The sequence below is a fragment of the Chrysemys picta genome, unplaced genomic scaffold (assembly GCF_011386835.1).
Source record: "Chrysemys picta bellii isolate R12L10 unplaced genomic scaffold, ASM1138683v2 scaf90, whole genome shotgun sequence".
In the NCBI taxonomy this organism is placed as follows: Eukaryota; Metazoa; Chordata; order Testudines; family Emydidae; genus Chrysemys; species Chrysemys picta.
Window position 1 is genome coordinate 75555 of NW_027052797.1, and position 26447 is coordinate 102001.

At 52.1% G+C, this 26447-nt stretch overlaps 1 protein-coding gene across 26 annotated transcripts in view; it reads right to left on the minus strand.

The window, feature by feature from the left end:
- Positions 1–26447, minus strand: part of LOC135977977 (uncharacterized) — a 143872-nt gene that overhangs the window by 67874 nt on the left and 49551 nt on the right. For 4 of the 26 annotated variants that reach the window (XR_010595412.1, XR_010595413.1, XR_010595414.1 and 1 more), the window contains 4 exons: positions 24739–24761; positions 23248–23334; positions 22764–22882; positions 21305–21447 (listed from right to left, as the gene is read on the minus strand). Coding sequence is in view for 3 of the 26 variants with exons in the window: in XM_065579098.1 (XP_065435170.1) it covers positions 611–680; positions 2570–2639; positions 4506–4579; positions 6466–6535; positions 8408–8481; positions 10358–10388 (389 nt within the window). In the remaining 23 variants the exon portion in view is untranslated. Of the gene's footprint in view, positions 1–610; positions 681–2569; positions 2640–4505; positions 4580–6465; positions 6536–8407; positions 8482–10357; positions 10428–12308; positions 12383–14258; positions 14333–16212; positions 16283–18167; positions 18242–20088; positions 20189–21304; positions 21448–22763; positions 22883–23247; positions 23335–24542; positions 24762–25335; positions 25551–26447 lie in introns of those variants that run through there. The other 22 variants (XR_010595403.1, XR_010595401.1, XR_010595404.1 and 19 more) reach the window with 10 other exon arrangements.

Here is a 26447-nt window from a genome sequence, read left to right on the forward strand (position 1 = left end):
CTCTTTGGTGATAAAGAGAGGAGTTTCCTCGGGCTACGTTGGAAGAGACTGAGGTGGCGGTCCTTTCTGAAATGTGTTCATGTTGAGATGTTGTAGGTAGATGCGGTGGTATCAGAGCCGGCAGGTGGGTGCACCTAACCCTATTAACAGGACCACGTCACAAGTAAAAGGGGTCTTTTCTGGTAAAGGTAGGGGGCACAAAGTTGTCATTTTCTTGGTGGGGTAGGAGGTAAGTCGGGAAGGGTGTCGCTGAGGGAAGGAGGATTGATTGGAAAGGGGACACTCAGCAGGATCCCTCCCTTACCTGTTCATTTCCAGATCTTTTCACATTCAGGACTCCCCCACCCTCATTGTGTAACGGAGGTGTATTATATTAAAGAAAGGGTGACTGCCCTGTAATCAGGGTTCAGGTCGCTTTCCCTTTTCTCCTCTCTGCATCGGCCCTCTTCACGCCAAGGTCCAAAGTGAGCTCCCTCTAACTAGGGTGTGGGTCTTTCCCTGCCTTTCACAAGGTAACACTGCCATTTGGAAGATAGTTCTAGAAACCAGCCTCTTGAGAGGGTTCAGGGTTTGCCCTACTAGCTGTCCCGTGCCCTCCTCACTCACGCACTCAGCCAAGTCAAAGCCCGCGTCCTCTGCATCCACCTGGACCCGCCTTCTGCCGCAAGCTCTCCTGCGCTCTGAAAGAGATCGGTGCCGAAAAGTAGGAATTAGGGTAATTTCCGGCAGGGCCGAGTACCTTGCCAATGTCATCTGAATCTACCTTGTACACGTGCTCTCTACTGAGCCACAGCTAACCCGCTTCACCTCTCTCTTTCTAGCAACTCAAAGGACAAAATGGACAAGAGGACACAAGCACCAAAGAAACTGCAGGAAAAGGGAAGAAAAAGCCACGGCCAACGGCTGCACACACCGCACACACAGCACACACCGCACCCCTGTACCGAGGGATCGGGTTCGACACTTCTCCTCACAGGCTTAATCCCCCTTCAGCTGCCCGGTAAAAGGACCTCCCTGTAAACAAGGATCACGGTCCATTCCTTGCCAACCAAAATGCTTTATGGGTCCCTTCCATAGCTGAGGAGGAGCGAGCCCCCTTTAAAACGGGTTGAGGTCTCTGTGAGTTTCAGCTCCTTAGGACCTAGCCTTTAAAATGCCCCGGGCCGTTGACCTCTCCCTGTCAGAAGGGTGCAGGTCTCCCCTTTCTAACTCCTCTTGGGCCGTTGGCACTCGCTGGGCAACGAGACCACCCACTTCCGAGGGAACGGAGGTCTCTCCTTTACAGCGCTTTTCGCTCTGGCCCATTGGAAGGCCCCTGGCTTAAGGACCACCCTGTAAGGAGGGTTTCGGTCGCCTTTGCCATGCAAATTAAGCCACAGGTCACTTTGACACGCCCGGCAAAATGACTGCCCTGTAACCAGCGTGTAAGGTCTTATACCTCTCACGCTTAAGCTAGGGGTGCCTTTCTGTGCCTGTGGCTTAGCGACTCCCCCCGACCCTCCACCACTTGAGAAGAGTTGAACTTCTGTTTCTCTTAGTCACAGTAAATTCCCACAGAATGATTTCTACTTGGCTTTTTTGAGATTTGAAGTGAAATCTTATTTGGGACCTATCCCGGTCAGATGGAACATGGTGTGGCGAAGGGGCGGCTGTAAGGGGATGGCGGAGGCCGTGGAAAATTCGCCCCTTTTCTCAAAAAAGCCAAGAAATGGCCCAACCAAGCAAACGTCACAAAGTCTGGAAATGAACAGGGGAGGTGGGGGGCTCCTTTCGGACCCTCACTTCCGTGTAATCCTTCCTCAAGTCCTTTTGCCCTGCCCAATTTACACCGCTCAACCAACCACAACTTTCCCCTTTGTTTTCTTGTGCACAAGAAAGAACGCTGTCGGACTGACGAGCGTTAACTGTAGGGATTCGGATAGCTCCATTTGTTGTGTCCGAATTCCGGGCCTTGTGTCTCTTTGGTGATAAAGAGAGGAGATTCCTCGGGCTACGTTGGAAGAGATTGAGGTGGCGGTCCTTTCTGAAATGTGTTCATGTTGAGATGTTGTAGGTAGATGCGGTGGTATTCAGAGCTGGCACGTGGGTGCACCTAACCCTACTAACAGGACCGCGTCACAAGTAAAAGGGGTCTTTTCTGGTAAAGGTAGGGGGCACAAAGTTGTCATTTTCTTGGTGGGGTAGGAGGTAAGTCGGGAAGGGTGTCGCTGAGGGACTGAGGATTGATTGGAAAGGGGACACTCAGCAGGATCCCTCCCTTACCTGTTCATTTCCAGATCTTTTCACATTCAGGACTCCCCCCACCCTCATTGTGTAACGGAGGTGTATTATATTAAAGAAAGGGTGACTGCCCTGTAATCAGGGTTCAGGTCGCTTTCCCTTTTCTCCTCTCTGCATCGGCCCTCTTCACGCCAAGGTCCAAAGTGAGCTCCCTCTAACTAGGGTGTGGGTCTTTCCCTGCCTTTCACAAGGTAACACTGCCATTTGGAAGATAGTTCTAGAAACCAGCCTCTTGAGAGGGTTCAGGGTTTGCCCTACTAGCTGTCCCGTGCCCTCCTCACTCACGCACTCAGCCAAGTCAAAGCCCGCGTCCTCTGCATCCACCTGGACCCGCCTTCTGCCGCAAGCTCTCCTGCGCTCTGAAAGAGATCGGTGCCGAAAAGTAGGCATTAGGGTAATTTCCGGCAGGGCCGAGTACCTTGCCAATGTCATCTGAATCTACCTTGTACACGTGCTCTCTGCTGAGCCACAGCTAACCCGCTTCACCTCTCTCTTTCTAGCAACTCAAAGGACAAAATGGACAAGACGACACAAGCACCAAAGAAACTGCAGGAAAAGGGAAGAAAAAGCCACGGCCAACGGCTGCACACACCGCACCCCTGTACCGAGGGATCGGGTTCGACACTTCTCCTCACAGGCTTAATCCCCCTTCAGGTGCCCGGTAAAAGGACCTCCCTGTAAACAAGGATCACGGTCCATTCCTTGCCAACCAAAATGCTTTATGGGTCCCTTCCACAGCTGAGGAGGAGCGAGCCCCCTTTAAAACGGGTTGAGGTCTCTGTGGGTTTGAGCTCCTTAGGACCTAGCCTTTAAAATGCCCCGGGCCGTTGACCTCTCCCTGTCAGAAGGGTGCAGGTCTCCCCTTTCTAACTCCTCTTGGGCCGTTGGCACTCGCTGGGCAACGAGACCACCCACTTCCGAGGGAACGGAGGTCTCTCCTTTACAGCGCTTTTCGCTCTGGCCCATTGAAGGCCCCTGGCTTAAGGACCACCCTGTAAGGAGGGTTTCGGTCTCCTTTGCCATGCAAATTAAGCCACAGGTCACTTTGACACGCCCGGCAAAATGACTGCCCTGTAACCAGGGTGTAAGGTCTTATACCTCTCACGCTTAAGCTAGGGGAGCCTTTCTGTGCCTGTGGCTTAGCGACTCCCCCCGACCCTCCACCACTTGTGAAGAGTTGAACTTCTGTTTCTCTTAGTCACAGTAAATTCCCACAGAATGATTTCTACTTGGCTTTTTTGAGATTTGAAGTGAAATCTTATTTGGGACCTATCCCGGTCAGATGGAACATGGTGTGGCAAAGGGGCGGCTGTAAGGGGATGGCGGAGGCCGTGGAAAATTCGCCCCTTTTCTCAAAAAAGCCAAGAAATGGCCCAACCAAGCAAACGTCACAAAGTCTGGAAATGAACAGGGGAGGTGGGGGGCTCCTTTCGGACCCTCACTTCCGTGTAATCCTTCCTCAAGTCCTTTTGCCCTGCCCAATTTACACCGCTCAACCAACCACAACTTTCCCCTTTGTTTTCTTGTGCACAAGAAAGAACACTGTCGGACTGACGAGCGTCAACTGTAGGGATTCGGACAGCTCCGTTAGTTGTGTCTGAATTCCAGGCCTTGTGTCTCTTTGGTGATAAAGAGAGGAGATTCCTCGGGCTACGTTGGAAGAGACTGAGGTGGCGGTCCTTTCTGAAATATGTTCATGTTGAGATGTTGTAGGTACATGCGGTGGTATTCAGAGCCGGCACGTGGGTGCACCTAACCCTACTAACAGGACCGCGTCACAAGTAAAAGGGGTCTTTTCTGGTAAAGGTAGGGGGCACAAAGTTGTCATTTTCTTGGTGGGGTAGGAGGTAAGTCGGGAACGATGTCGCTGAGGGACGGAGGATTGATTGGAAAGGGGACACTCAGCAGGATCCCTCCCTTACTTGTTCATTTCCAGATCTTTTCACATTCAGGACTCCCCCCACCCTCATTGTGTAACGGAGGTGTATTATATTAAAGAAAGGGTGACTGCCCTGTAATCAGGGTTCAGGTCACTTTCCCTTTTCTCCTCTCTGCATCGGCCCTCTTCACGCCAAGGTCCAAAGTGAGCTCCCTCTAACTAGGGTGTGGGTCTTTCCCTGCCTTTCACAAGGTAACACTGCCATTTGGAAGATAGTTCTAGAAACCAGCCTCTTGAGAGGGTTCAGGGTTTGCCCTACTAGCTGTCCCGTGCCCTCCTCACTCACGCACTCAGCCAAGTCAAAGCCCGCGTCCTCTGCATCCACCTGGACCCGCCTTCTGCCGCAAGCTCTCCTGCGCTCTGAAAGAGATCGGTGCCGAAAAGTAGGAATTAGGGTAATTTCCGGCAGGGCCGAGTACCTTGCCAATGTCATCTGAATCTACCTTGTACACGTGCTCTCTACTGAGCCACAGCTAACCCGCTTCACCTCTCTCTTTCTAGCAACTCAAAGGACAAAATGGACAAGAGGACACAAGCACCAAAGAAACTGCAGGAAAAGGGAAGAAAAAGCCACGGCCAACGGCTGCACACACCGCACACACAGCACACACCGCACCCCTGTACCGAGGGATCGGGTTCGACACTTCTCCTCACAGGCTTAATCCCCCTTCAGCTGCCCGGTAAAAGGACCTCCCTGTAAACAAGGATCACGGTCCATTCCTTGCCAACCAAAATGCTTTATGGGTCCCTTCCATAGCTGAGGAGGAGCGAGCCCCCTTTAAAACGGGTTGAGGTCTCTGTGGGTTTGAGCTCCTTAGGACCTAGCCTTTAAAATGCCGTTTGGGCCATTGACCTCTCCCTGTCAGAAGGGTGCAGGTCTCCCCTTTCTAACTCCTCTTGGTCCGTTGGCACTCGCTGGACAACGAGACCACCCACTTCCGAGGGAACGGAGGTCTCTCCTTTACAGCGCTTTTCGCTCTGGCCCATTGGAAGGCCCCTGGCTTAAGGACCACCCTGTAAGGAGGGTTTCGGTCTCCTTTGCCATGCAAATTAACAGGTCACTTTGACACGCCCGGCAAAATGACTGCCCTGTAACCAGGGTGTAAGGTCTTATACCTCTCACGCTTAAGCTAGGGGAGCCTTTCTGTGCCTGTGGCTTAGCGACTCCCCCCGACCCTCCACCACTTGAGAAGAGTTGAACTTCTGTTTCTCTTAGTCACAGTAAATTCCCACAGAATGATTTCTACTTGGCTTTTTTGAGATTTGAAGTGAAATCTTATTTGGGACCTATCCCGGTCAGATGGAACATGGTGTGGCGAAGGGGCGGCTGTAAGGGGATGGTGGAGGCCGTGGAAAATTCGCCCCTTTTCTCAAAAAAGCCAAGCAATGGCCCAAACAAGCAAACATCACAAAGTCTGGAAATGAACAGGGGAGGTGGGGGGCTCCTTTCGGACCCTCACTTCCGTGTAATCCTTCCTCAAGTCCTTTTGCCCTGCCCAATTTACACCGCTCAACCAACCACAACTTTCACCCTTTGTTTTCTTGTGCACAAGAAAGAACGCTGTCAGACTGACGAGCGTCAACTGTAGGGATTCGGACAGCTCCGTTAGTTGTGTCCGAATTCCTGGCCTTGTGTCTCTTTGGTGATAAAGAGAGGAGATTCCTCGGGCTACGTTGGAAGAGATTGAGGTGGCGGTCCTTTCTGAAATGTGTTCATGTTGAGATGTTGTAGGTAGATGCGGTGGTATTCAGAGCCGGCACGTGGGTGCACCTAACCCTACTAACAGGACCGCGTCACAAGTAAAAGGGGTCTTTTCTGGTAAAGGTAGGGGGCACAAAGTTGTCATTTCTTGGTGGGGTAGGAGGTAAGTCGGGAAGGGTGTCGCTGAGGGACGGAGGATTGATTGGAAAGGGGACACTCAGCAGGATCCCTCCCTTACCTGTTCATTTCCAGATCTTTTCACATTCAGGACTCCCCCACCCTCATTGTGTAAAGGAGGTGTATTATATTAAAGAAAGGGTGACTGCCCTGTAATCAGGGTTCAGGTCGCTTTCCCTTTTCTCCTCTCTGCATCGGCCCTCTTCACGCCAAGGTCCAAAGTGAGCTCCCTCTAACTAGGGTGTGGGTCTTTCCCTGCCTTTCACAAGGTAACACTGCCATTTGGAAGATAGTTCTAGAAACCAGCCTCTTGAGAGGGTTCAGGGTTTGCCCTACTAGCTGTCCCGTGCCCTCCTCACTCACGCACTCAGCCAAGTCAAAGCCCGCGTCCTCTGCATCCACCTGGACCCGCCTTCTGCCGCAAGCTCTCCTGCGCTCTGAAAGAGATCGGTGCCGAAAAGTAGGCATTAGGGTAATTTCCGGCAGGGCCTAGTACCTTGCCAATGTCATCTGAATCTACCTTGTACACGTGCTCTCTACTGAGCCACAGCTAACCCGCTTCACCTCCCTCTTTCTAGCAACTCAAAGGACAAAATGGACAAGACGACACAAGCACCAAAGAAACTGCAGGAAAAGGGAAGAAAAAGCCATGGCCAACGGCTGCACACACAGCACACACCGCACCCCTGTACCGAGGGATTGGGTTCGACACTTCTCCTCACAGGCTTAATCCCCCTTCAGCTGCCCGGTAAAAGGACCTCCCTGTAAACAAGGATCACGGTCCATTCCTTGCCAACCAAAATGCTTTATGGGTCCCTTCCATAGCTGAGGAGGAGCGAGCCCCCTTTAAAACGGGTTGAGGTCTCTGTGGGTTTCAGCTCCTTAGGACCTAGACTTTAAAATGCCCCGGGCCGTTGACCTCTCCCTGTCAGAAGGGTGCAGGTCTCCCCTTTCTAACTCCTCTTGGGCCGTTGGCACTCGCTGGGCAACGAGACCACCCACTTCCGAGGGAACGGAGGTCTCTCCTTTACAGCGCTTTTCGCTCTGGCCCATTGGAAGGCCCCTGGCTTAAGGACCACCCTGTAAGGAGGGTTTCGGTCTCCTTTGCCATGCAAATTAACAGGTCACTTTGACACGCCCGGCAAAATGACTGCCCTGTAACCAGGGTGTAAGGTCTTATACCTCTCACGCTTAAGCTAGGGGAGCCTTTCTGTGCCTGCGGCTTAGCGACTCCCCCCGACCCTCCACCACTTGAGAAGAGTTGAACTTCTGTTTCTCTTAGTCACAGTAAATTCCTACAGAATGATTTCTACTTGGCTTTTTTGAGATTTGAAGTGAAATCTTATTTGGGACCTATCCCGGTCAGATGGAACATGGTGTGGCGAAGGGGCGGCTGTAAGGGGATGGCGGAGGCCGTGGAAAATTCGCCCCTTTTCTCAAAAAAGCCAAGAAATGGCCCAACCAAGCAAACGTCACAAAGTCTGGAAATGAACAGGGGAGGTGGGGGGCTCCTTTCGGACCCTCACTTCCGTGTAATCCTTCCTCAAGTCCTTTTGCCCTGCCCAATTTACACCGCTCAACCAACCACAACTTTCCCCTTTGTTTTCTTGTGCACAAGAAAGAACGCTGTCGGACTGACGAGCGTTAACTGTAGGGATTCGGATAGCTCCATTTGTTGTGTCCGAATTCCGGGCCTTGTGTCTCTTTGGTGATAAAGAGAGGAGATTCCTCGGGCTACGTTGGAAGAGATTGAGGTGGCGGTCCTTTCTGAAATGTGTTCATGTTGAGATGTTGTAGGTAGATGCGGTGGTATTCAGAGCTGGCACGTGGGTGCACCTAACCCTACTAACAGGACCGCGTCACAAGTAAAAGGGGTCTTTTCTGGTAAAGGTAGGGGGCACAAAGTTGTCATTTTCTTGGTGGGGTAGGAGGTAAGTCGGGAAGGGTGTCGCTGAGGGACTGAGGATTGATTGGAAAGGGGACACTCAGCAGGATCCCTCCCTTACCTGTTCATTTCCAGATCTTTTCACATTCAGGACTCCCCCCACCCTCATTGTGTAACGGAGGTGTATTATATTAAAGAAAGGGTGACTGCCCTGTAATCAGGGTTCAGGTCGCTTTCCCTTTTCTCCTCTCTGCATCGGCCCTCTTCACGCCAAGGTCCAAAGTGAGCTCCCTCTAACTAGGGTGTGGGTCTTTCCCTGCCTTTCACAAGGTAACACTGCCATTTGGAAGATAGTTCTAGAAACCAGCCTCTTGAGAGGGTTCAGGGTTTGCCCTACTAGCTGTCCCGTGCCCTCCTCACTCACGCACTCAGCCAAGTCAAAGCCCGCGTCCTCTGCATCCACCTGGACCCGCCTTCTGCCGCAAGCTCTCCTGCGCTCTGAAAGAGATCGGTGCCGAAAAGTAGGCATTAGGGTAATTTCCGGCAGGGCCTAGTACCTTGCCAATGTCATCTGAATCTACCTTGTACACGTGCTCTCTACTGAGCCACAGCTAACCCGCTTCACCTCCCTCTTTCTAGCAACTCAAAGGACAAAATGGACAAGACGACACAAGCACCAAAGAAACTGCAGGAAAAGGGAAGAAAAAGCCATGGCCAACGGCTGCACACACAGCACACACCGCACCCCTGTACCGAGGGATTGGGTTCGACACTTCTCCTCACAGGCTTAATCCCCCTTCAGCTGCCCGGTAAAAGGACCTCCCTGTAAACAAGGATCACGGTCCATTCCTTGCCAACCAAAATGCTTTATGGGTCCCTTCCATAGCTGAGGAGGAGCGAGCCCCCTTTAAAACGGGTTGAGGTCTCTGTGGGTTTCAGCTCCTTAGGACCTAGACTTTAAAATGCCCCGGGCCGTTGACCTCTCCCTGTCAGAAGGGTGCAGGTCTCCCCTTTCTAACTCCTCTTGGGCCGTTGGCACTCGCTGGGCAACGAGACCACCCACTTCCGAGGGAACGGAGGTCTCTCCTTTACAGCGCTTTTCGCTCTGGCCCATTGGAAGGCCCCTGGCTTAAGGACCACCCTGTAAGGAGGGTTTCGGTCTCCTTTGCCATGCAAATTAACAGGTCACTTTGACACGCCCGGCAAAATGACTGCCCTGTAACCAGGGTGTAAGGTCTTATACCTCTCACGCTTAAGCTAGGGGAGCCTTTCTGTGCCTGCGGCTTAGCGACTCCCCCCGACCCTCCACCACTTGAGAAGAGTTGAACTTCTGTTTCTCTTAGTCACAGTAAATTCCTACAGAATGATTTCTACTTGGCTTTTTTGAGATTTGAAGTGAAATCTTATTTGGGACCTATCCCGGTCAGATGGAACATGGTGTGGCGAAGGGGCGGCTGTAAGGGGATGGCGGAGGCCGTGGAAAATTCGCCCCTTTTCTCAAAAAAGCCAAGAAATGGCCCAGCCAAGCAAACGTCACAAAGTCTGGAAATGAACAGGGGAGGTGGGGGGCTCCTTTCGGACCCTCACTTCCGTGTAATCCTTCCTCAAGTCCTTTTGCCCTGCCCAATTTACACCGCTCAACCAACCACAACTTTCACCCTTTGTTTTCTTGTGCACAAGAAAGAACGCTGTCGGACTGACGAGCGTCAACTGTAGGGATTCGGACAGCTCCGTTAGTTGTGTCCGAATTCCTGGCCTTGTGTCTCTTTGGTGATAAAGAGAGGAGATTCCTCGGGCTACGTTGGAAGAGATTGAGGTGGCGGTCCTTTCTGAAATGTGTTCATGTTGAGATGTTGTAGGTAGATGCGGTGGTATTCAGAGCCGGCACGTGGGTGCACCTAACCCTACTAACAGGACTGCGTCACAAGTAAAAGGGGTCTTTTCTGGTAAAGGTAGGGGGCACAAAGTTGTCATTTTCTTGGTGGGTTAGGAGGTAAGTCGGGAAGGGTGTCGTTGAGGGACTGAGGATTGATTGGAAAGGGGACACTCAGCAGGATCCCTCCCTTACCTGTTCATTTCCAGATCTTTTCACATTCAGGACTCCCCCACCCTCATTGTGTAACGGAGGTGTATTATATTAAAGAAAGGGTGACTGCCCTGTAATCAGGGTTCAGGTCGCTTTCCCTTTTCTCCTCTCTGCATCGGCCCTCTTCACGCCAAGGTCCAAAGTGAGCTCCCTCTAACTAGGGTGTGGGTCTTTCCCTGCCTTTCACAAGGTAACACTGCCATTTGGAAGATAGTTCTAGAAACCAGCCTCTTGAGAGGGTTCAGGGTTTGCCCTACTAGCTGTCCCGTGCCCTCCTCACTCACGCACTCAGCCAAGTCAAAGCCCGCGTCCTCTGCATCCACCTGGACCCGCCTTCTGCCGCAAGCTCTCCTGCGCTCTGAAAGAGATCGGTGCCGAAAAGTAGGCATTAGGGTAATTTCCGGCAGGGCCGAGTACCTTGCCAATGTCATCTGAATCTACCTTGTACACGTGCTCTCTACTGAGCCACAGCTAACCCGCTTCACCTCTCTCTTTCTAGCAACTCAAAGGACAAAATGGACAAGACGACACAAGCACCAAAGAAACTGCAGGAAAAGGGAAGAAAAAGCCACGGCCAACGGCTGCACACACCGCACACACAGCACACACCGCACCCCTGTACCGAGGGATCGGGTTCGACACTTCTCCTCACAGGCTTAATCCCCCTTCAGCTGCCCGGTAAAAGGACCTCCCTGTAAACAAGGATCACGGTCCATTCCTTGCCAACCAAAATGCTTTATGGGTCCCTTCCATAGCTGAGGAGGAGCGAGCCCCCTTTAAAACGGGTTGAGGTCTCTGTGGGTTTGAGCTCCTTAGGACCTAGCCTTTAAAATGCCGTTTGGGCCATTGACCTCTCCCTGTCAGAAGGGTGCAGGTCTCCCCTTTCTAACTCCTCTTGGTCCGTTGGCACTCGCTGGACAACGAGACCACCCACTTCCGAGGGAACGGAGGTCTCTCCTTTACAGCGCTTTTCGCTCTGGCCCATTGGAAGGCCCCTGGCTTAAGGACCACCCTGTAAGGAGGGTTTCGGTCTCCTTTGCCATGCAAATTAACAGGTCACTTTGACACGCCCGGCAAAATGACTGCCCTGTAACCAGGGTGTAAGGTCTTATACCTCTCACGCTTAAGCTAGGGGAGCCTTTCTGTGCCTGTGGCTTAGCGACTCCCCCCGACCCTCCACCACTTGAGAAGAGTTGAACTTCTGTTTCTCTTAGTCACAGTAAATTCCCACAGAATGATTTCTACTTGGCTTTTTTGAGATTTGAAGTGAAATCTTATTTGGGACCTATCCCGGTCAGATGGAACATGGTGTGGCGAAGGGGCGGCTGTAAGGGGATGGAGGAGGCCGTGGAAAATTCGCCCCTTTTCTCAAAAAAGCTAAGAAATGGCACAACCAAGCAAACGTCACAAAGTCTGGAAATGAACAGGGGAGGTGGGGGGCTCCTTTCGGACCCTCACTTCCGTGTAATCCTTCCTCAAGTCCTTTTGCCCTGCCCAATTTACACCGCTCAACCAACCACAACTTTCCCCTTTGTTTTCTTGTGCACAAGAAAGAACGCTGTCGGACTGACGAGCGTTAACTGTAGGGATTCGGACAGCTCCGTTTGTTGTGTCCGAATTCCGGGCCTTGTGTCTCTTTGGTGATAAAGAGAGGAGTTTCCTCGGGCTACGTTGGAAGAGACTGAGGTGGCGGTCCTTTCTGAAATGTGTTCATGTTGAGATGTTGTAGGTAGATGCGGTGGTATCAGAGCCGGCAGGTGGGTGCACCTAACCCTATTAACAGGACCACGTCACAAGTAAAAGGGGTCTTTTCTGGTAAAGGTAGGGGGCACAAAGTTGTCATTTTCTTGGTGGGGTAGGAGGTAAGTCGGGAAGGGTGTCGCTGAGGGAAGGAGGATTGATTGGAAAGGGGACACTCAGCAGGATCCCTCCCTTACCTGTTCATTTCCAGATCTTTTCACATTCAGGACTCCCCCACCCTCATTGTGTAACGGAGGTGTATTATATTAAAGAAAGGGTGACTGCCCTGTAATCAGGGTTCAGGTCGCTTTCCCTTTTCTCCTCTCTGCATCGGCCCTCTTCACGCCAAGGTCCAAAGTGAGCTCCCTCTAACTAGGGTGTGGGTCTTTCCCTGCCTTTCACAAGGTAACACTGCCATTTGGAAGATAGTTCTAGAAACCAGCCTCTTGAGAGGGTTCAGGGTTTGCCCTACTAGCTGTCCCGTGCCCTCCTCACTCACGCACTCAGCCAAGTCAAAGCCCGCGTCCTCTGCATCCACCTGGACCCGCCTTCTGCCGCAAGCTCTCCTGCGCTCTGAAAGAGATCGGTGCCGAAAAGTAGGAATTAGGGTAATTTCCGGCAGGGCCGAGTACCTTGCCAATGTCATCTGAATCTACCTTGTACACGTGCTCTCTACTGAGCCACAGCTAACCCGCTTCACCTCTCTCTTTCTAGCAACTCAAAGGACAAAATGGACAAGACGACACAAGCACCAAAGAAACTGCAGGAAAAGGGAAGAAAAAGCCACGGCCAACGGCTGCACACACAGCACACACCGCACCCCTGTACCGAGGGATCGGGTTCGACACTTCTCCTCACAGGCTTAATCCCCCTTCAGCTGCCCGGTAAAAGGACCTCCCTGTAAACAAGGATCACGGTCCATTCCTTGCCAACCAAAATGCTTTATGGGTCCCTTCCATAGCTGAGGAGGAGCGAGCCCCCTTTAAAACGGGTTGAGGTCTCTGTGAGTTTCAGCTCCTTAGGACCTAGCCTTTAAAATGCCCCGGGCCGTTGACCTCTCCCTGTCAGAAGGGTGCAGGTCTCCCCTTTCTAACTCCTCTTGGGCCGTTGGCACTCGCTGGGCAACGAGACCACCCACTTCCGAGGGAACGGAGGTCTCTCCTTTACAGCGCTTTTCGCTCTGGCCCATTGGAAGGCCCCTGGCTTAAGGACCACCCTGTAAGGAGGGTTTCGGTCGCCTTTGCCATGCAAATTAAGCCACAGGTCACTTTGACACGCCCGGCAAAATGACTGCCCTGTAACCAGCGTGTAAGGTCTTATACCTCTCACGCTTAAGCTAGGGGAGCCTTTCTGTGCCTGTGGCTTAGCGACTCCCCCCGACCCTCCACCACTTGAGAAGAGTTGAACTTCTGTTTCTCTTAGTCACAGTAAATTCCCACAGAATGATTTCTACTTGGCTTTTTTGAGATTTGAAGTGAAATCTTATTTGGGACCTATCCCGGTCAGATGGAACATGGTGTGGCGAAGGGGCGGCTGTAAGGGGATGGCGGAGGCCGTGGAAAATTCGCCCCTTTTCTCAAAAAAGCCAAGAAATGGCCCAACCAAGCAAACGTCACAAAGTCTGGAAATGAACAGGGGAGGTGGGGGGCTCCTTTCGGACCCTCACTTCCGTGTAATCCTTCCTCAAGTCCTTTTGCCCTGCCCAATTTACACCGCTCAACCAACCACAACTTTCCCCTTTGTTTTCTTGTGCACAAGAAAGAACGCTGTCGGACTGACGAGCGTTAACTGTAGGGATTCGGATAGCTCCATTTGTTGTGTCCGAATTCCGGGCCTTGTGTCTCTTTGGTGATAAAGAGAGGAGATTCCTCGGGCTACGTTGGAAGAGATTGAGGTGGCGGTCCTTTCTGAAATGTGTTCATGTTGAGATGTTGTAGGTAGATGCGGTGGTATTCAGAGCTGGCACGTGGGTGCACCTAACCCTACTAACAGGACCGCGTCACAAGTAAAAGGGGTCTTTTCTGGTAAAGGTAGGGGGCACAAAGTTGTCATTTTCTTGGTGGGGTAGGAGGTAAGTCGGGAAGGGTGTCGCTGAGGGACTGAGGATTGATTGGAAAGGGGACACTCAGCAGGATCCCTCCCTTACCTGTTCATTTCCAGATCTTTTCACATTCAGGACTCCCCCCACCCTCATTGTGTAACGGAGGTGTATTATATTAAAGAAAGGGTGACTGCCCTGTAATCAGGGTTCAGGTCGCTTTCCCTTTTCTCCTCTCTGCATCGGCCCTCTTCACGCCAAGGTCCAAAGTGAGCTCCCTCTAACTAGGGTGTGGGTCTTTCCCTGCCTTTCACAAGGTAACACTGCCATTTGGAAGATAGTTCTAGAAACCAGCCTCTTGAGAGGGTTCAGGGTTTGCCCTACTAGCTGTCCCGTGCCCTCCTCACTCACGCACTCAGCCAAGTCAAAGCCCGCGTCCTCTGCATCCACCTGGACCCGCCTTCTGCCGCAAGCTCTCCTGCGCTCTGAAAGAGATCGGTGCCGAAAAGTAGGCATTAGGGTAATTTCCGGCAGGGCCGAGTACCTTGCCAATGTCATCTGAATCTACCTTGTACACGTGCTCTCTGCTGAGCCACAGCTAACCCGCTTCACCTCTCTCTTTCTAGCAACTCAAAGGACAAAATGGACAAGACGACACAAGCACCAAAGAAACTGCAGGAAAAGGGAAGAAAAAGCCACGGCCAACGGCTGCACACACCGCACACACCGCACCCCTGTACCGAGGGATCGGGTTCGACACTTCTCCTCACAGGCTTAATCCCCCTTCAGCTGCCCGGTAAAAGGACCTCCCTGTAAACAAGGATCACGGTCCATTCCTTGCCAACCAAAATGCTTTATGGGTCCCTTCCATAGCTGAGGAGGAGCGAGCCCCCTTTAAAACGGGTTGAGGTCTCTGTGAGTTTCAGCTCCTTAGGACCTAGCCTTTAAAATGCCCCGGGCCGTTGACCTCTCCCTGTCAGAAGGGTGCAGGTCTCCCCTTTCTAACTCCTCTTGGGCCGTTGGCACTCGCTGGGCAACGAGACCACCCACTTCCGAGGGAACGGAGGTCTCTCCTTTACAGCGCTTTTCGCTCTGGCCCATTGGAAGGCCCCTGGCTTAAGGACCACCCTGTAAGGAGGGTTTCGGTCGCCTTTGCCATGCAAATTAAGCCACAGGTCACTTTGACACGCCCGGCAAAATGACTGCCCTGTAACCAGCGTGTAAGGTCTTATACCTCTCACGCTTAAGCTAGGGGAGCCTTTCTGTGCCTGTGGCTTAGCGACTCCCCCCGACCCTCCACCACTTGAGAAGAGTTGAACTTCTGTTTCTCTTAGTCACAGTAAATTCCCACAGAATGATTTCTACTTGGCTTTTTTGAGATTTGAAGTGAAATCTTATTTGGGACCTATCCCGGTCAGATGGAACATGGTGTGGCGAAGGGGCGGCTGTAAGGGGATGGCGGAGGCCGTGGAAAATTCGCCCCTTTTCTCAAAAAAGCCAAGAAATGGCCCAACCAAGCAAACGTCACAAAGTCTGGAAATGAACAGGGGAGGTGGGGGGCTCCTTTCGGACCCTCACTTCCGTGTAATCCTTCCTCAAGTCCTTTTGCCCTGCCCAATTTACACCGCTCAACCAACCACAACTTTCCCCTTTGTTTTCTTGTGCACAAGAAAGAACGCTGTCGGACTGACGAGCGTTAACTGTAGGGATTCGGATAGCTCCATTTGTTGTGTCCGAATTCCGGGCCTTGTGTCTCTTTGGTGATAAAGAGAGGAGATTCCTCGGCCTACGTTGGAAGAGATTGAGGTGGCGGTCCTTTCTGAAATGTGTTCATGTTGAGATGTTGTAGGTAGATGCGGTGGTATTCAGAGCTGGCACGTGGGTGCACCTAACCCTACTAACAGGACCGCGTCACAAGTAAAAGGGGTCTTTTCTGGTAAAGGTAGGGGGCACAAAGTTGTCATTTTCTTGGTGGGGTAGGAGGTAAGTCGGGAAGGGTGTCGCTGAGGGACTGAGGATTGATTGGAAAGGGGACACTCAGCAGGATCCCTCCCTTACCTGTTCATTTCCAGATCTTTTCACATTCAGGACTCCCCCCACCCTCATTGTGTAAAGGAGGTGTATTATATTAAAGAAAGGGTGACTGCCCTGTAATCAGGGTTCAGGTCGCTTTCCCTTTTCTCCTCTCTGCATCGGCCCTCTTCACGCCAAGGTCCAAAGTGAGCTCCCTCTAACTAGGGTGTGGGTCTTTCCCTGCCTTTCACAAGGTAACACTGCCATTTGGAAGATAGTTCTAGAAACCAGCCTCTTGAGAGGGTTCAGGGTTTGCCCTACTAGCTGTCCCGTGCCCTCCTCACTCACGCACTCAGCCAAGTCAAAGCCCGCGTCCTCTGCATCCACCTGGACCCGCCTTCTGCCGCAAGCTCTCCTGCGTTCTGAAAGAGATCGGTGCCGAAAAGTAGGCATTAGGGTAATTTCCGGCAGGGCCGAGTACCTTGCCAATGTCATCTGAATCTACCTTGTACACGTGCTCTCTGCTGAGCCACAGCTAACCCGCTTCACCTCTCTCTTTCTAGCAACTCAAAGGACAAAATGGACAAGACGACACAAGCACCAAAGAAACTGCAGGAAAAGGGAAGAAAAAGCCACGGCCAACGGCTGCACACACCGCACACACAGCACACACCGCACCCCTGTACCGAGGGATCGGGTTCGACACTTCTCCTCACAGGCTTAATCCCCCTTCAGGTGCCCGGTAAAAGGACCTCCCTGTAAACAAGGATCACGGTCCATTCCTTGCCAACCAAAATGCTTTATGGGTCCCTTCCATAGCTGAGGAGGAGCGAGCCCCCTTTAAAACGGGTTGAGGTCTCTGTGAGTTTCAGCTCCTTAGGACCTAGCCTTTAAAATGCCCCGGGCCGTTGACCTCTCCCTGTCAGAAGGGTGCAGGTCTCCCCTTTCTAACTCCTCTTGGGCCGTTGGCACTCGCTGGGCAACGAGACCACCCACTTCCGAGGGAACGGAGGTCTCTCCTTTACAGCGCTTTTCGCTCTGGCCCATTGGAAGGCCCCTGGCTTAAGGACCACCCTGTAAGGAGGGTTTCGGTCTCCTTTGCCATGCAAATTAAGCCACAGGTCACTTTGACACGCCCGGCAAAATGACTGCCCTGTAACCAGGGTGTAAGGTCTTATACCTCTCACGCTTAAGCTAGGGGAGCCTTTCTGTGCCTGTGGCTTAGCGACTCCCCCCGACCCTCCACCACTTGAGAAGAGTTAAACTTCTGTTTCTCTTAGTCACAGTAAATTCCTACAGAATGATTTCTACTTGGCTTTTTTGAGATTTGAAGTGAAATCTTATTTGGGACCTATCCCGGTCAGATGGAACATGGTGTGGCGAAGGGGCGGCTGTAAGGGGATGGCGGAGGCCGTGGAAAATTCGCCCCTTTTCTCAAAAAAGCCAAGAAATGGCCCAGCCAAGCAAACGTCACAAAGTCTGGAAATGAACAGGGGAGGTGGGGGGCTCCTTTCGGACCCTCACTTCCGTGTAATCCTTCCTCAAGTCCTTTTCCCCTGCCCAATTTACACCGCTCAACCAACCACAACTTTCCCCTTTGTTTTCTTGTGCACAAGAAAGAACGCCGTCGGACTGACGAGCGTCAACTGTAGGGATTCGGACAGCTCCGTTAGTTGTGTCCGAATTCCCGGCCTTGTGTCTCTTTGGTGATAAAGAGAGGAGATTCCTCGGGCTACGTTGGAAGAGACTGAGGTGGCGGTCCTTTCTGAAATGTGTTCATGTTGAGATGTTGTAGGTAGATGCGGTGGTATTCAGAGCCGGCACGTGGGTGCACCTAACCCTACTAACAGGACCGCGTCACAAGTAAAAGGGGTCTTTTCTGGTAAAGGTAGGGGGCACAAAGTTGTCATTTTCTTGGTGGGGTAGGAGGTAAGTCGGGAAGGGTGTCGCTGAGGGACGGAGGATTGATTGGAAAGGGGACACTATGCAGGATCCCTCCCTTACCTGTTCATTTCCAGATCTTTTCACATTCAGGACTCCCCCCACCCTCATTGTGTAAAGGAGGTGTATTATATTAAAGAAAGGGTGACTGCCCTGTAATCAGGGTTCAGGTCGCTTTCCCTTTTCTCCTCTCTGCATCGGCCCTCTTCACGCCAAGGTCCAAAGTGAGCTCCCTCTAACTAGGGTGTGGGTCTTTCCCTGCCTTTCACAAGGTAACACTGCCATTTGGAAGATAGTTCTAGAAACCAGCCTCTTGAGAGGGTTCAGGGTTTGCCCTACTAGCTGTCCCGTGCCCTCCTCACTCACGCACTCAGCCAAGTCAAAGCCCGCGTCCTCTGCATCCACCTGGACCCGCCTTCTGCCGCAAGCTCTCCTGCGCTCTGAAAGAGATCGGTGCCGAAAAGTAGGCATTAGGGTAATTTCCGGCAGGGCCGAGTACCTTGCCAATGTCATCTGAATCTACCTTGTACACGTGCTCTCTACTGAGCCACAGCTAACCCGCTTCACCTCCCTCTTTCTAGCAACTCAAAGGACAAAATGGACAAGACGACACAAGCACCAAAGAAACTGCAGGAAAAGGGAAGAAAAAGCCACGGCCAACGGCTGCACACACCGCACACACCGCACCCCTGTACCGAGGGATCGAGTTCGACACTTCTCCTCACAGGCTTAATCCCCCTTCAGGTGCCCGGTAAAAGGACCTCCCTGTAAACAAGGATCACGGTCCATTCCTTGCCAACCAAAATGCTTTATGGGTCCCTTCCATAGCTGAGGAGGAGCGAGCCCCCTTTAAAACGGGTTGAGGTCTCTGTGGGTTTCAGCTCCTTAGGACCTAGCCTTTAAAATGCCCCGGGCCGTTGACCTCTCCCTGTCAGAAGGGTGCAGGTCTCCCCTTTCTAACTCCTCTTGGGCCGTTGGCACTCGCTGGACAACGAGACCACCCACTTCCGAGGGAACGGAGGTCTCTCCTTTACAGCGCTTTTCGCTCTGGCCCATTGGAAGGCCCCTGGCTTAAGGACCACCCTGTAAGGAGGGTTTCGGTCTCCTTTGCCATGCAAATTAACAGGTCACTTTGACACGCCCGGCAAAATGACTGCCCTGTAACCAGGGTGTAAGGTCTTATACCTCTCACGCTTAAGCTAGGGGAGCCTTTCTGTGCCTGTGGCTTAGCGACTCCCCCCGACCCTCCACCACTTGAGAAGAGTTGAACTTCTGTTTCTCTTAGTCACAGTAAATTCCCACAGAATGATTTCTACTTGGCTTTTTTGAGATTTGAAGTGAAATCTTATTTGGGACCTATCCCGGTCAGATGGAACATGGTGTGGCGAAGGGGCGGCTGTAAGGGGATGGCGGAGGCCGTGGAAAATTCGCCCCTTTTCTCAAAAAAGCCAAGAAATGGCCCAGCCAAGCAAACGTCACAAAGTCTGGAAATGAACAGGGGAGGTGGGGGGCTCCTTTCGGACCCTCACTTCCGTGTAATCCTTCCTCAAGTCCTTTTGCCCTGCCCAATTTACACCGCTCAACCAACCACAACTTTCACCCTTTGTTTTCTTGTGCACAAGAAAGAACGCTGTCGGACTGACGAGCGTCAACTGTAGGGATTCGGACAGCTCCGTTTGTTGTGTCCGAATTCCTGGCCTTGTGTCTCTTTGGTGATAAAGAGAGGAGATTCCTCGGGCTACGTTGGAAGAGATTGAGGTGGCGGTCCTTTCTGAAATGTGTTCATGTTGAGATGTTGTAGGTAGATGCGGTGGTATTCAGAGCCGGCACGTGGGTGCACCTAACCCTACTAACAGGACCGCGTCACAAGTAAAAGGGGTCTTTTCTGGTAAAGGTAGGGGGCACAAAGTTGTCATTTTCTTGGTGGGTTAGGAGGTAAGTCGGGAAGGGTGTCGTTGAGGGACTGAGGATTGATTGGAAAGGGGACACTCAGCAGGATCCCTCCCTTACCTGTTCATTTCCAGATCTTTTCACATTCAGGACTCCCCCCACCCTCATTGTGTAAAGGAGGTGTATTATATTAAAGAAAGGGTGACTGCCCTGTAATCAGGGTTCAGGTCGCTTTCCCTTTTCTCCTCTCTGCATCGGCCCTCTTCACGCCAAGGTCCAAAGTGAGCTCCCTCTAACTAGGGTGTGGGTCTTTCCCTGCCTTTCACAAGGTAACACTGCCATTTGGAAGATAGTTCTAGAAACCAGCCTCTTGAGAGGGTTCAGGGTTTGCCCTACTAGCTGTCCCGTGCCCTCCTCACTCACGCACTCAGCCAAGTCAAAGCCCGCGTCCTCTGCATCCACCTGGACCCGCCTTCTGCCGCAAGCTCTCCTGCGCTCTGAAAGAGATCGGTGCCGAAAAGTAGGCATTAGGGTAATTTCCGGCAGGGCCGAGTACCTTGCCAATGTCATCTGAATCTACCTTGTACACGTGCTCTCTACTGAGCCACAGCTAACCCGCTTCACCTCTCTCTTTCTAGCAACTCAAAGGACAAAATGGACAAGACGACACAAGCACCAAAGAAACTGCAGGAAAAGGGAAGAAAAAGCCACGGCCAACGGCTGCACACACCGCACACACAGCACACACCGCACCCCTGTACCGAGGGATCGGGTTCGACACTTCTCCTCACAGGCTTAATCCCCCTTCAGGTGCCCGGTAAAAGGACCTCCCTGTAAACAAGGATCACGGTCCATTCCTTGCCAACCAAAATGCTTTATGGGTCCCTTCCATAGCTGAGGAGGAGCGAGTCCCCTTTAAAACGGGTTGAGGTCTCTGTGGGTTTCAGCTCCTTAGGACCTAGACTTTAAAATGCCCCGGGCCGTTGACCTCTCCCTGTCAGAAGGGTGCAGGTCTCCCCTTTCTAACTCCTCTTGGGCCGTTGGCACTCGCTGGGCAACGAGACCACCCACTTCCGAGGGAACGGAGGTCTCTCCTTTACAGCGCTTTTCGCTCTGGCCCATTGGAAGGCCCCTGGCTTAAGGACCACCCTGTAAGGAGGGTTTCGGTCTCCTTTGCCATGCAAATTAACAGGTCACTTTGACACGCCTGGCAAAATGACTGCCCTGTAACCAGGGTGTAAGGTCTTATACCTCTAAGTCGGGAAGGGTGTCGCTGAGGGACGGAGGATTGATTGGAAAGGGGACACTCAGCAGGATCCCTCCCTTACCTGTTCATTTCCAGATCTTTTCACATTCAGGACTCCTCCCCCGCCTTGTGTAAAGGAGGAATATTTTACTAACGAAAATGTGACTGCCCTGTAATCAGGGTTCAGGTCTCTTTCCCTTTTCTCCTCCCTGTATTGTCCCCCTTAACGGCACCCGACATAGTCACTCTGCAGAGTAGACTGTGGCCCCTCCGCATCCTTGATACCACAGAGCCCGTACCCAACGAGGAAGCACACGGCCTGTGAAGAAACTAGAGGGAGCACACATGAGGAATTCAAAGCACTGACCTCTCACTCAGAGCCAATTATCTGGGAGGCGGAAACCTGAGGACTGTTCATATCTGCTTAGAAGGATATCCAGGTTGCTCAGGTCCACTTGTGCCAGCTTCTCCTGTGGCTGGGGCTCCTGGCCAATTCCTCTGCAAGCGCAGCTGCAAAAGCCAAGCATGAGCCATCACTACACAAATCTCTATTGGTGTGTGAAATCTTGCCCTCATCCCTGCCTCCCTCTCCCATCCCATCTACATCAGCCCCACTGGATGAACAGAAACTGAGTGATCATTTCTCTCGTGGAGCAACAGTGACACCAGGTGGCCCACCAGGGGAATGCACAAAGCATTTTCCTTAGGCAGTAACAGTGACACCAGGTGGCCACTCGATGTAATAGCACAGAGCATTTCCCACATGAAGTAACAATGACACCATGTGGCCACTTTGGGTAATGCACAAAGCATTACCCTACTGGAGCAACAGTGACATCTGTAAACATTTCAGGGAGCTGGAGTGGCACCTGGTGGCCACTCGAGGTAATGCACAAAGTAGTTCCAAAGGGAGCAACAGTGACACTGGATGGCTAATCCAGGTAATTCACAAAGCATTTCAGGGAGCAAGACTGACTAGGTGGCCACAAGGGGTAATGCACAAAGAATTTCCCCCATTGATCAACAGTGACACTGTGTTGTCACCTGCAGTACCCTCAGAGTAATCCCTTAAGAAGCAGCAGTGACATTGGGCGGCCAGTTGGACGACTGCACAGAGCATTTCTTTCATGGAGCAACAGAGACACTACATGGCCAATCGGGGAAATGGTCGGAGCTTTTCCCCTGCGGAACAGCAGTGACGCCCGGTGGCCACTCAGTGTAATTGCACAGAACATTTCTCTCATGAAGCAAAAATGAGACTGTGTGGCCACCCCGGGTAATCACAGAGCATTTCCTTCATGAAGCAATATTGACACCGGGTGGACACTCTGTATAGTTGCACAGAGCATTTCGCAAATAAAGCAACAGTGACACTGGGTGGCTAATCCAGGTAATGCACAAAGCATTTCCCCCATGGAGCAACAGTGGCACTGGGTGGACACCTGGGGTAATGACAGGTTTCAGAGTAGCAGCCGTTTTAGTCTGTATCCACAAAAAGAAGAACAGGAGTACTGGTGGCACCTTAGAGACTAACAAATTTATTAGAGCATAAGCTTTCGTGGACTACAGCCCACTTCTTCGGATGCATCCGAAGAAGTGGGCTGTAGTCCACGAAAGCTTATGCTCTAATAAATTTGTTAGTCTCCAAGGTGCCACCAGTACTCCTGTTCTTCTTTTCACCTGGGGTAATGCACAGAGCATTTCCTTAAGGAGCAACAGTGACACTGTGTGCCATGATACAGCAGGGCCAGAGAGCAGCAGGAGAATGGTGGAAGAAAACTAGAGTGGTACGGATGAGGAATAGAGTGCCATAATTGTTCACTCACAGCCAGTCATGCAGAAGACAGAAAGCGGAGGACTGTTCATCTCTGCTTACAAGGATGTCCAGGCTGCTCAGGTTCACTTCTTCCAGTTTCTCCTCTGGCTGGGGTCCTGGGCGATTCCTCTGCAAACACAGCATATAACCCAAGCAGGAGCCATCACTGCCCAAAGGTCTATTGGTGTACGAGATACTGCCCTCCCTCTCCCATCCACTGTACATCAGCCCCACTTGATGAACAGTGACAGTCAACTCCCACAGTCACCCCCACCACTACCAATGGAGGATCTAGTACCATCATGTTTCTCTTCCCCCTCCCAATGCCCCAGTGGGTTGCAGACGCCCCAGACCAAGCCTGTGAGCATGCACCATTGCCCATCTTCTATACAAAGAGACAGGACAAGGGGAGAGAGAGAGAGTATGTTGGCCAACATATGAGAGCTCAGAGAGAGACACATAGGAAGAAGGACAAATTCAGCACCTGTACTCACCTTTCCGGTTCCAGGCCTCTGCTCAGGTGAACATGCTCCTCCCTGTCCAGGAAGATCAGCTGCTCCCAATATAGGGAAATTCTCCCTCTGCACCCAGAACAAGGAGGAAAACTTTTATTACAAACCAAACCCCACCTAAAGGGAAGCAGACGTCTGTACTCAGCCTTTACCACACATGTATCTTAGAGGCCACCTGGGCTATTTCTCAGAATGTAGTTGCCCTGGAGCAACAGTGACACCCAGTGGCCAATCACGGCAATGCACAGAGCATGTCCCCCATGCAGCAGCAGTGACACTTGGTGACCGCTCGCGGCAAAGCACAAAGCATTTCCCTCGTGGAGCAACACAGACACTACGTAGCCACTCAGGGTAAGGCAGAAATCATTTCCCCCCCCCCCCCCCCACAGCGCTGCACTGATACTCGGTGGCCAGCCGGGGTAATGTCTGAGCTATCTGCCTTGGACCATCACCGCCATCCGGCGGGCAGGCAGGGTAACATACAGACTGTGTTTCTCCTGGAGCAGCGGTGACACCCGGTGGCCAGTTGGGGAAATGCGCAGCATGCATCTGCCCTGGAGGAGCAGTGACAGCCTGTGGGCAGCAGGGGCAGCACCAGCCCCTTCCTCACTGGGGGAGCTGAGGTGGGGTAGACAGAAAACTGTGGCAGCTGCATCCCCCCCACCACCACGAGCCTCACCCCTCACTGAAGTGCAAGTTCTGCCTCCGCCCCTCAGAGGCTCCAGCCATTCACCAGCCCAGAGGCCAGAGCCAGGCAGGGTAGGGCGACTGCTACGCTAGGTGGCGCAATGATGCAGGCAGCCACAGCGCTCCCCACCCTTGTCCTTGTGCTGTGTGGGGTCCCGGGGCTGTGGCTGCTCCTCAGTTCCCGGCCGCCCTTCGACCGCTCACAGACCTTAAGCGCCGCTCGGGTTGGGGTCGGGCTCCAGGGCCAGCAGAGCCCTCGGGGAGCAGTAACCACGAGGGTTAGGACCCAGGAGCCCAGCCTGGAGCAGGTCAGCCCGGAGTGCTGTGCAGAGCTCTGGACCCTCCACATAACATGTGTGGTGCAACTTGGTGACTGGAGACACAGGCCGAGGGCTACTCTCAGACCCCTGCTCACGTCCGCTACTGAATATGGCCTGCTTCAGAGAGGATACCTAGAGTGGCATGACCAGGGAAGCTCACCCAACAATACACGTTTATGAAATTTCACCAACTTTAAAAAATATGTTTCCAAAGATTGTAGGCATAACAAAGGATTTAATATCTTACTAAGGTACTGATTTTGTACAGACCAAGCTAACGGCGCATCCCTGCCTGGAGCCATGTGGGCCGTGACCAGACTCCTCACCAAACCAGACACTTAGCTCACTGACAGTGACGGCTGCTCCGTTTCCAGCTAGATGGCATTGCCATAGCCTGGCATCAACAATGCTCACTGTCTCATGGCTCTTGCGTGCCTTCCATCTCACACCGGGGGTGGGCTCTTACCCTTGACTTCTTTCTCCTTCCTACTAAGCAGAATACAAGAGGGAAAAACAAAAGTTATCATCGGTGTATGTTCTTCTTCTCCCTGTCCCATTACACCTTTATAGATACAATTAAAAAGCACACAACGCACACTCAACCTCTGGAATTGCTGGCCAGAGAATGCTGTGAAAGTCAAGACTATAATAGGGTTCAAAAAAGGACTAGGTCAATTCATGGAGAATAGGTCCATCGATGGCTATTAGTCAGCATGGGCAGGGATGGTGTCCTTATCCTCTGTTTGCCAGAAGCTGGGAATGGGCGACACAGGATGGATCACTTCACGATTACCTGTTCTATTCATTCCCTCTGAAGCACCTGGTATTAGCCAGTTGGAAGACAGGATACTGGGCTAGATGGACCTTTGGTCTGACCCAGTATTGCCATTCTTACGTTCTAATGTTAAGCAGCCCGTTGCACCTGCACCCAAGAGAGTCACTGTGCAGAAGAGACTATTGTCTCGTCCCCTGGTCGTAATCCCACAGCTAATCCCAAAATAGGGAAATTCTCCTCCCACACCCAGAACAAGGAGGAAAACTTTTATGAGAAACCAAGCCTCACCTAAAGAGAAGCAGCCGTGTGTACTCAGCTACTACCATGCATTTATCTTAGGCTTCAGCCGTGCCGCTAAAAGTTCTGAAGTGTAGTTATGAGGGAGGCAGAAAGCTGAGGACTGTTCATATCTGCTTAGAAGGATGTCCAAGCTGCTCAGATCCACTTCTGCCAGCTTCTCCTCTGCCTAGGGCTCCTGAACAACAATTTCTCTGTAAGAGCAGCTGCAAAAGCCAAGCATGAGCCGTCATTACACAGAGCTCTTGCCCTCATCCCTGCCTCCCTTTTCCATCATATCTACATCTGCCCCCCTCAATGAACAGAGACCGAGTTAACACCGACAGTCACCGCTCCATTCTCGCACCCACTGCCCTGCATGATTTTCGTCCCCTCCTACTTCTTCATGACTCCCGAGACCTAGCCTGTGGGGATGCACACCTACCACACCTGCCCTTGTCCTATGAAGGGAGACGGCACAATGAGAGGAGAGGAGAGAGAGAGTCCATGGGGCTGCTCTATGGATAAGTTCAATAGGCATCAGTGGCTTAGTGGTATGCAGGACTGGTGCAACCACTAGGCGAACTAGCCGCCTAGGGTGCCAAGTGGTTAGGGGCTCCCACTGGGTCTTAGTGTCCACCCTTCTGGATTTCCTATCCCTGTTCTGACCCTTCCTGCAGGCTCGGAGTCTTCCTGGGAAGGGGATCTAGTAGTTAAAAGAGAAAAAGCCTCCAGCCTGCCAGACCTATCAGCACAACACTGAAATTGTTAAAGAGCCATTCAAGGGGTAATGAAGCCACTTAACAGGCATTTGCCAACCCCCAGGTATATATTCAAAAAGAACAGGAGTACTTGTTTCAGAGTAGCAGCCGAGTTAGTCTGTATCCGCAAAAAGAAGAACAGGAGTACTTGTGGCACCTTAGAGACTAACAAATTTATTAGAGCATAAGCTTTCGTGGACTACAGCCCACTTCTTCGGATGCATATAGAATGGAACATATATTGAGGAGATATATATACACACATACAGAGAGCATAAACAGGTGGGTGGCACCTGAGGCCTTGGCTACACTCGCGGATTCACAGCGCTGCAGCGGCAGCGCTGTGAAGCACGAGTGTAGTCG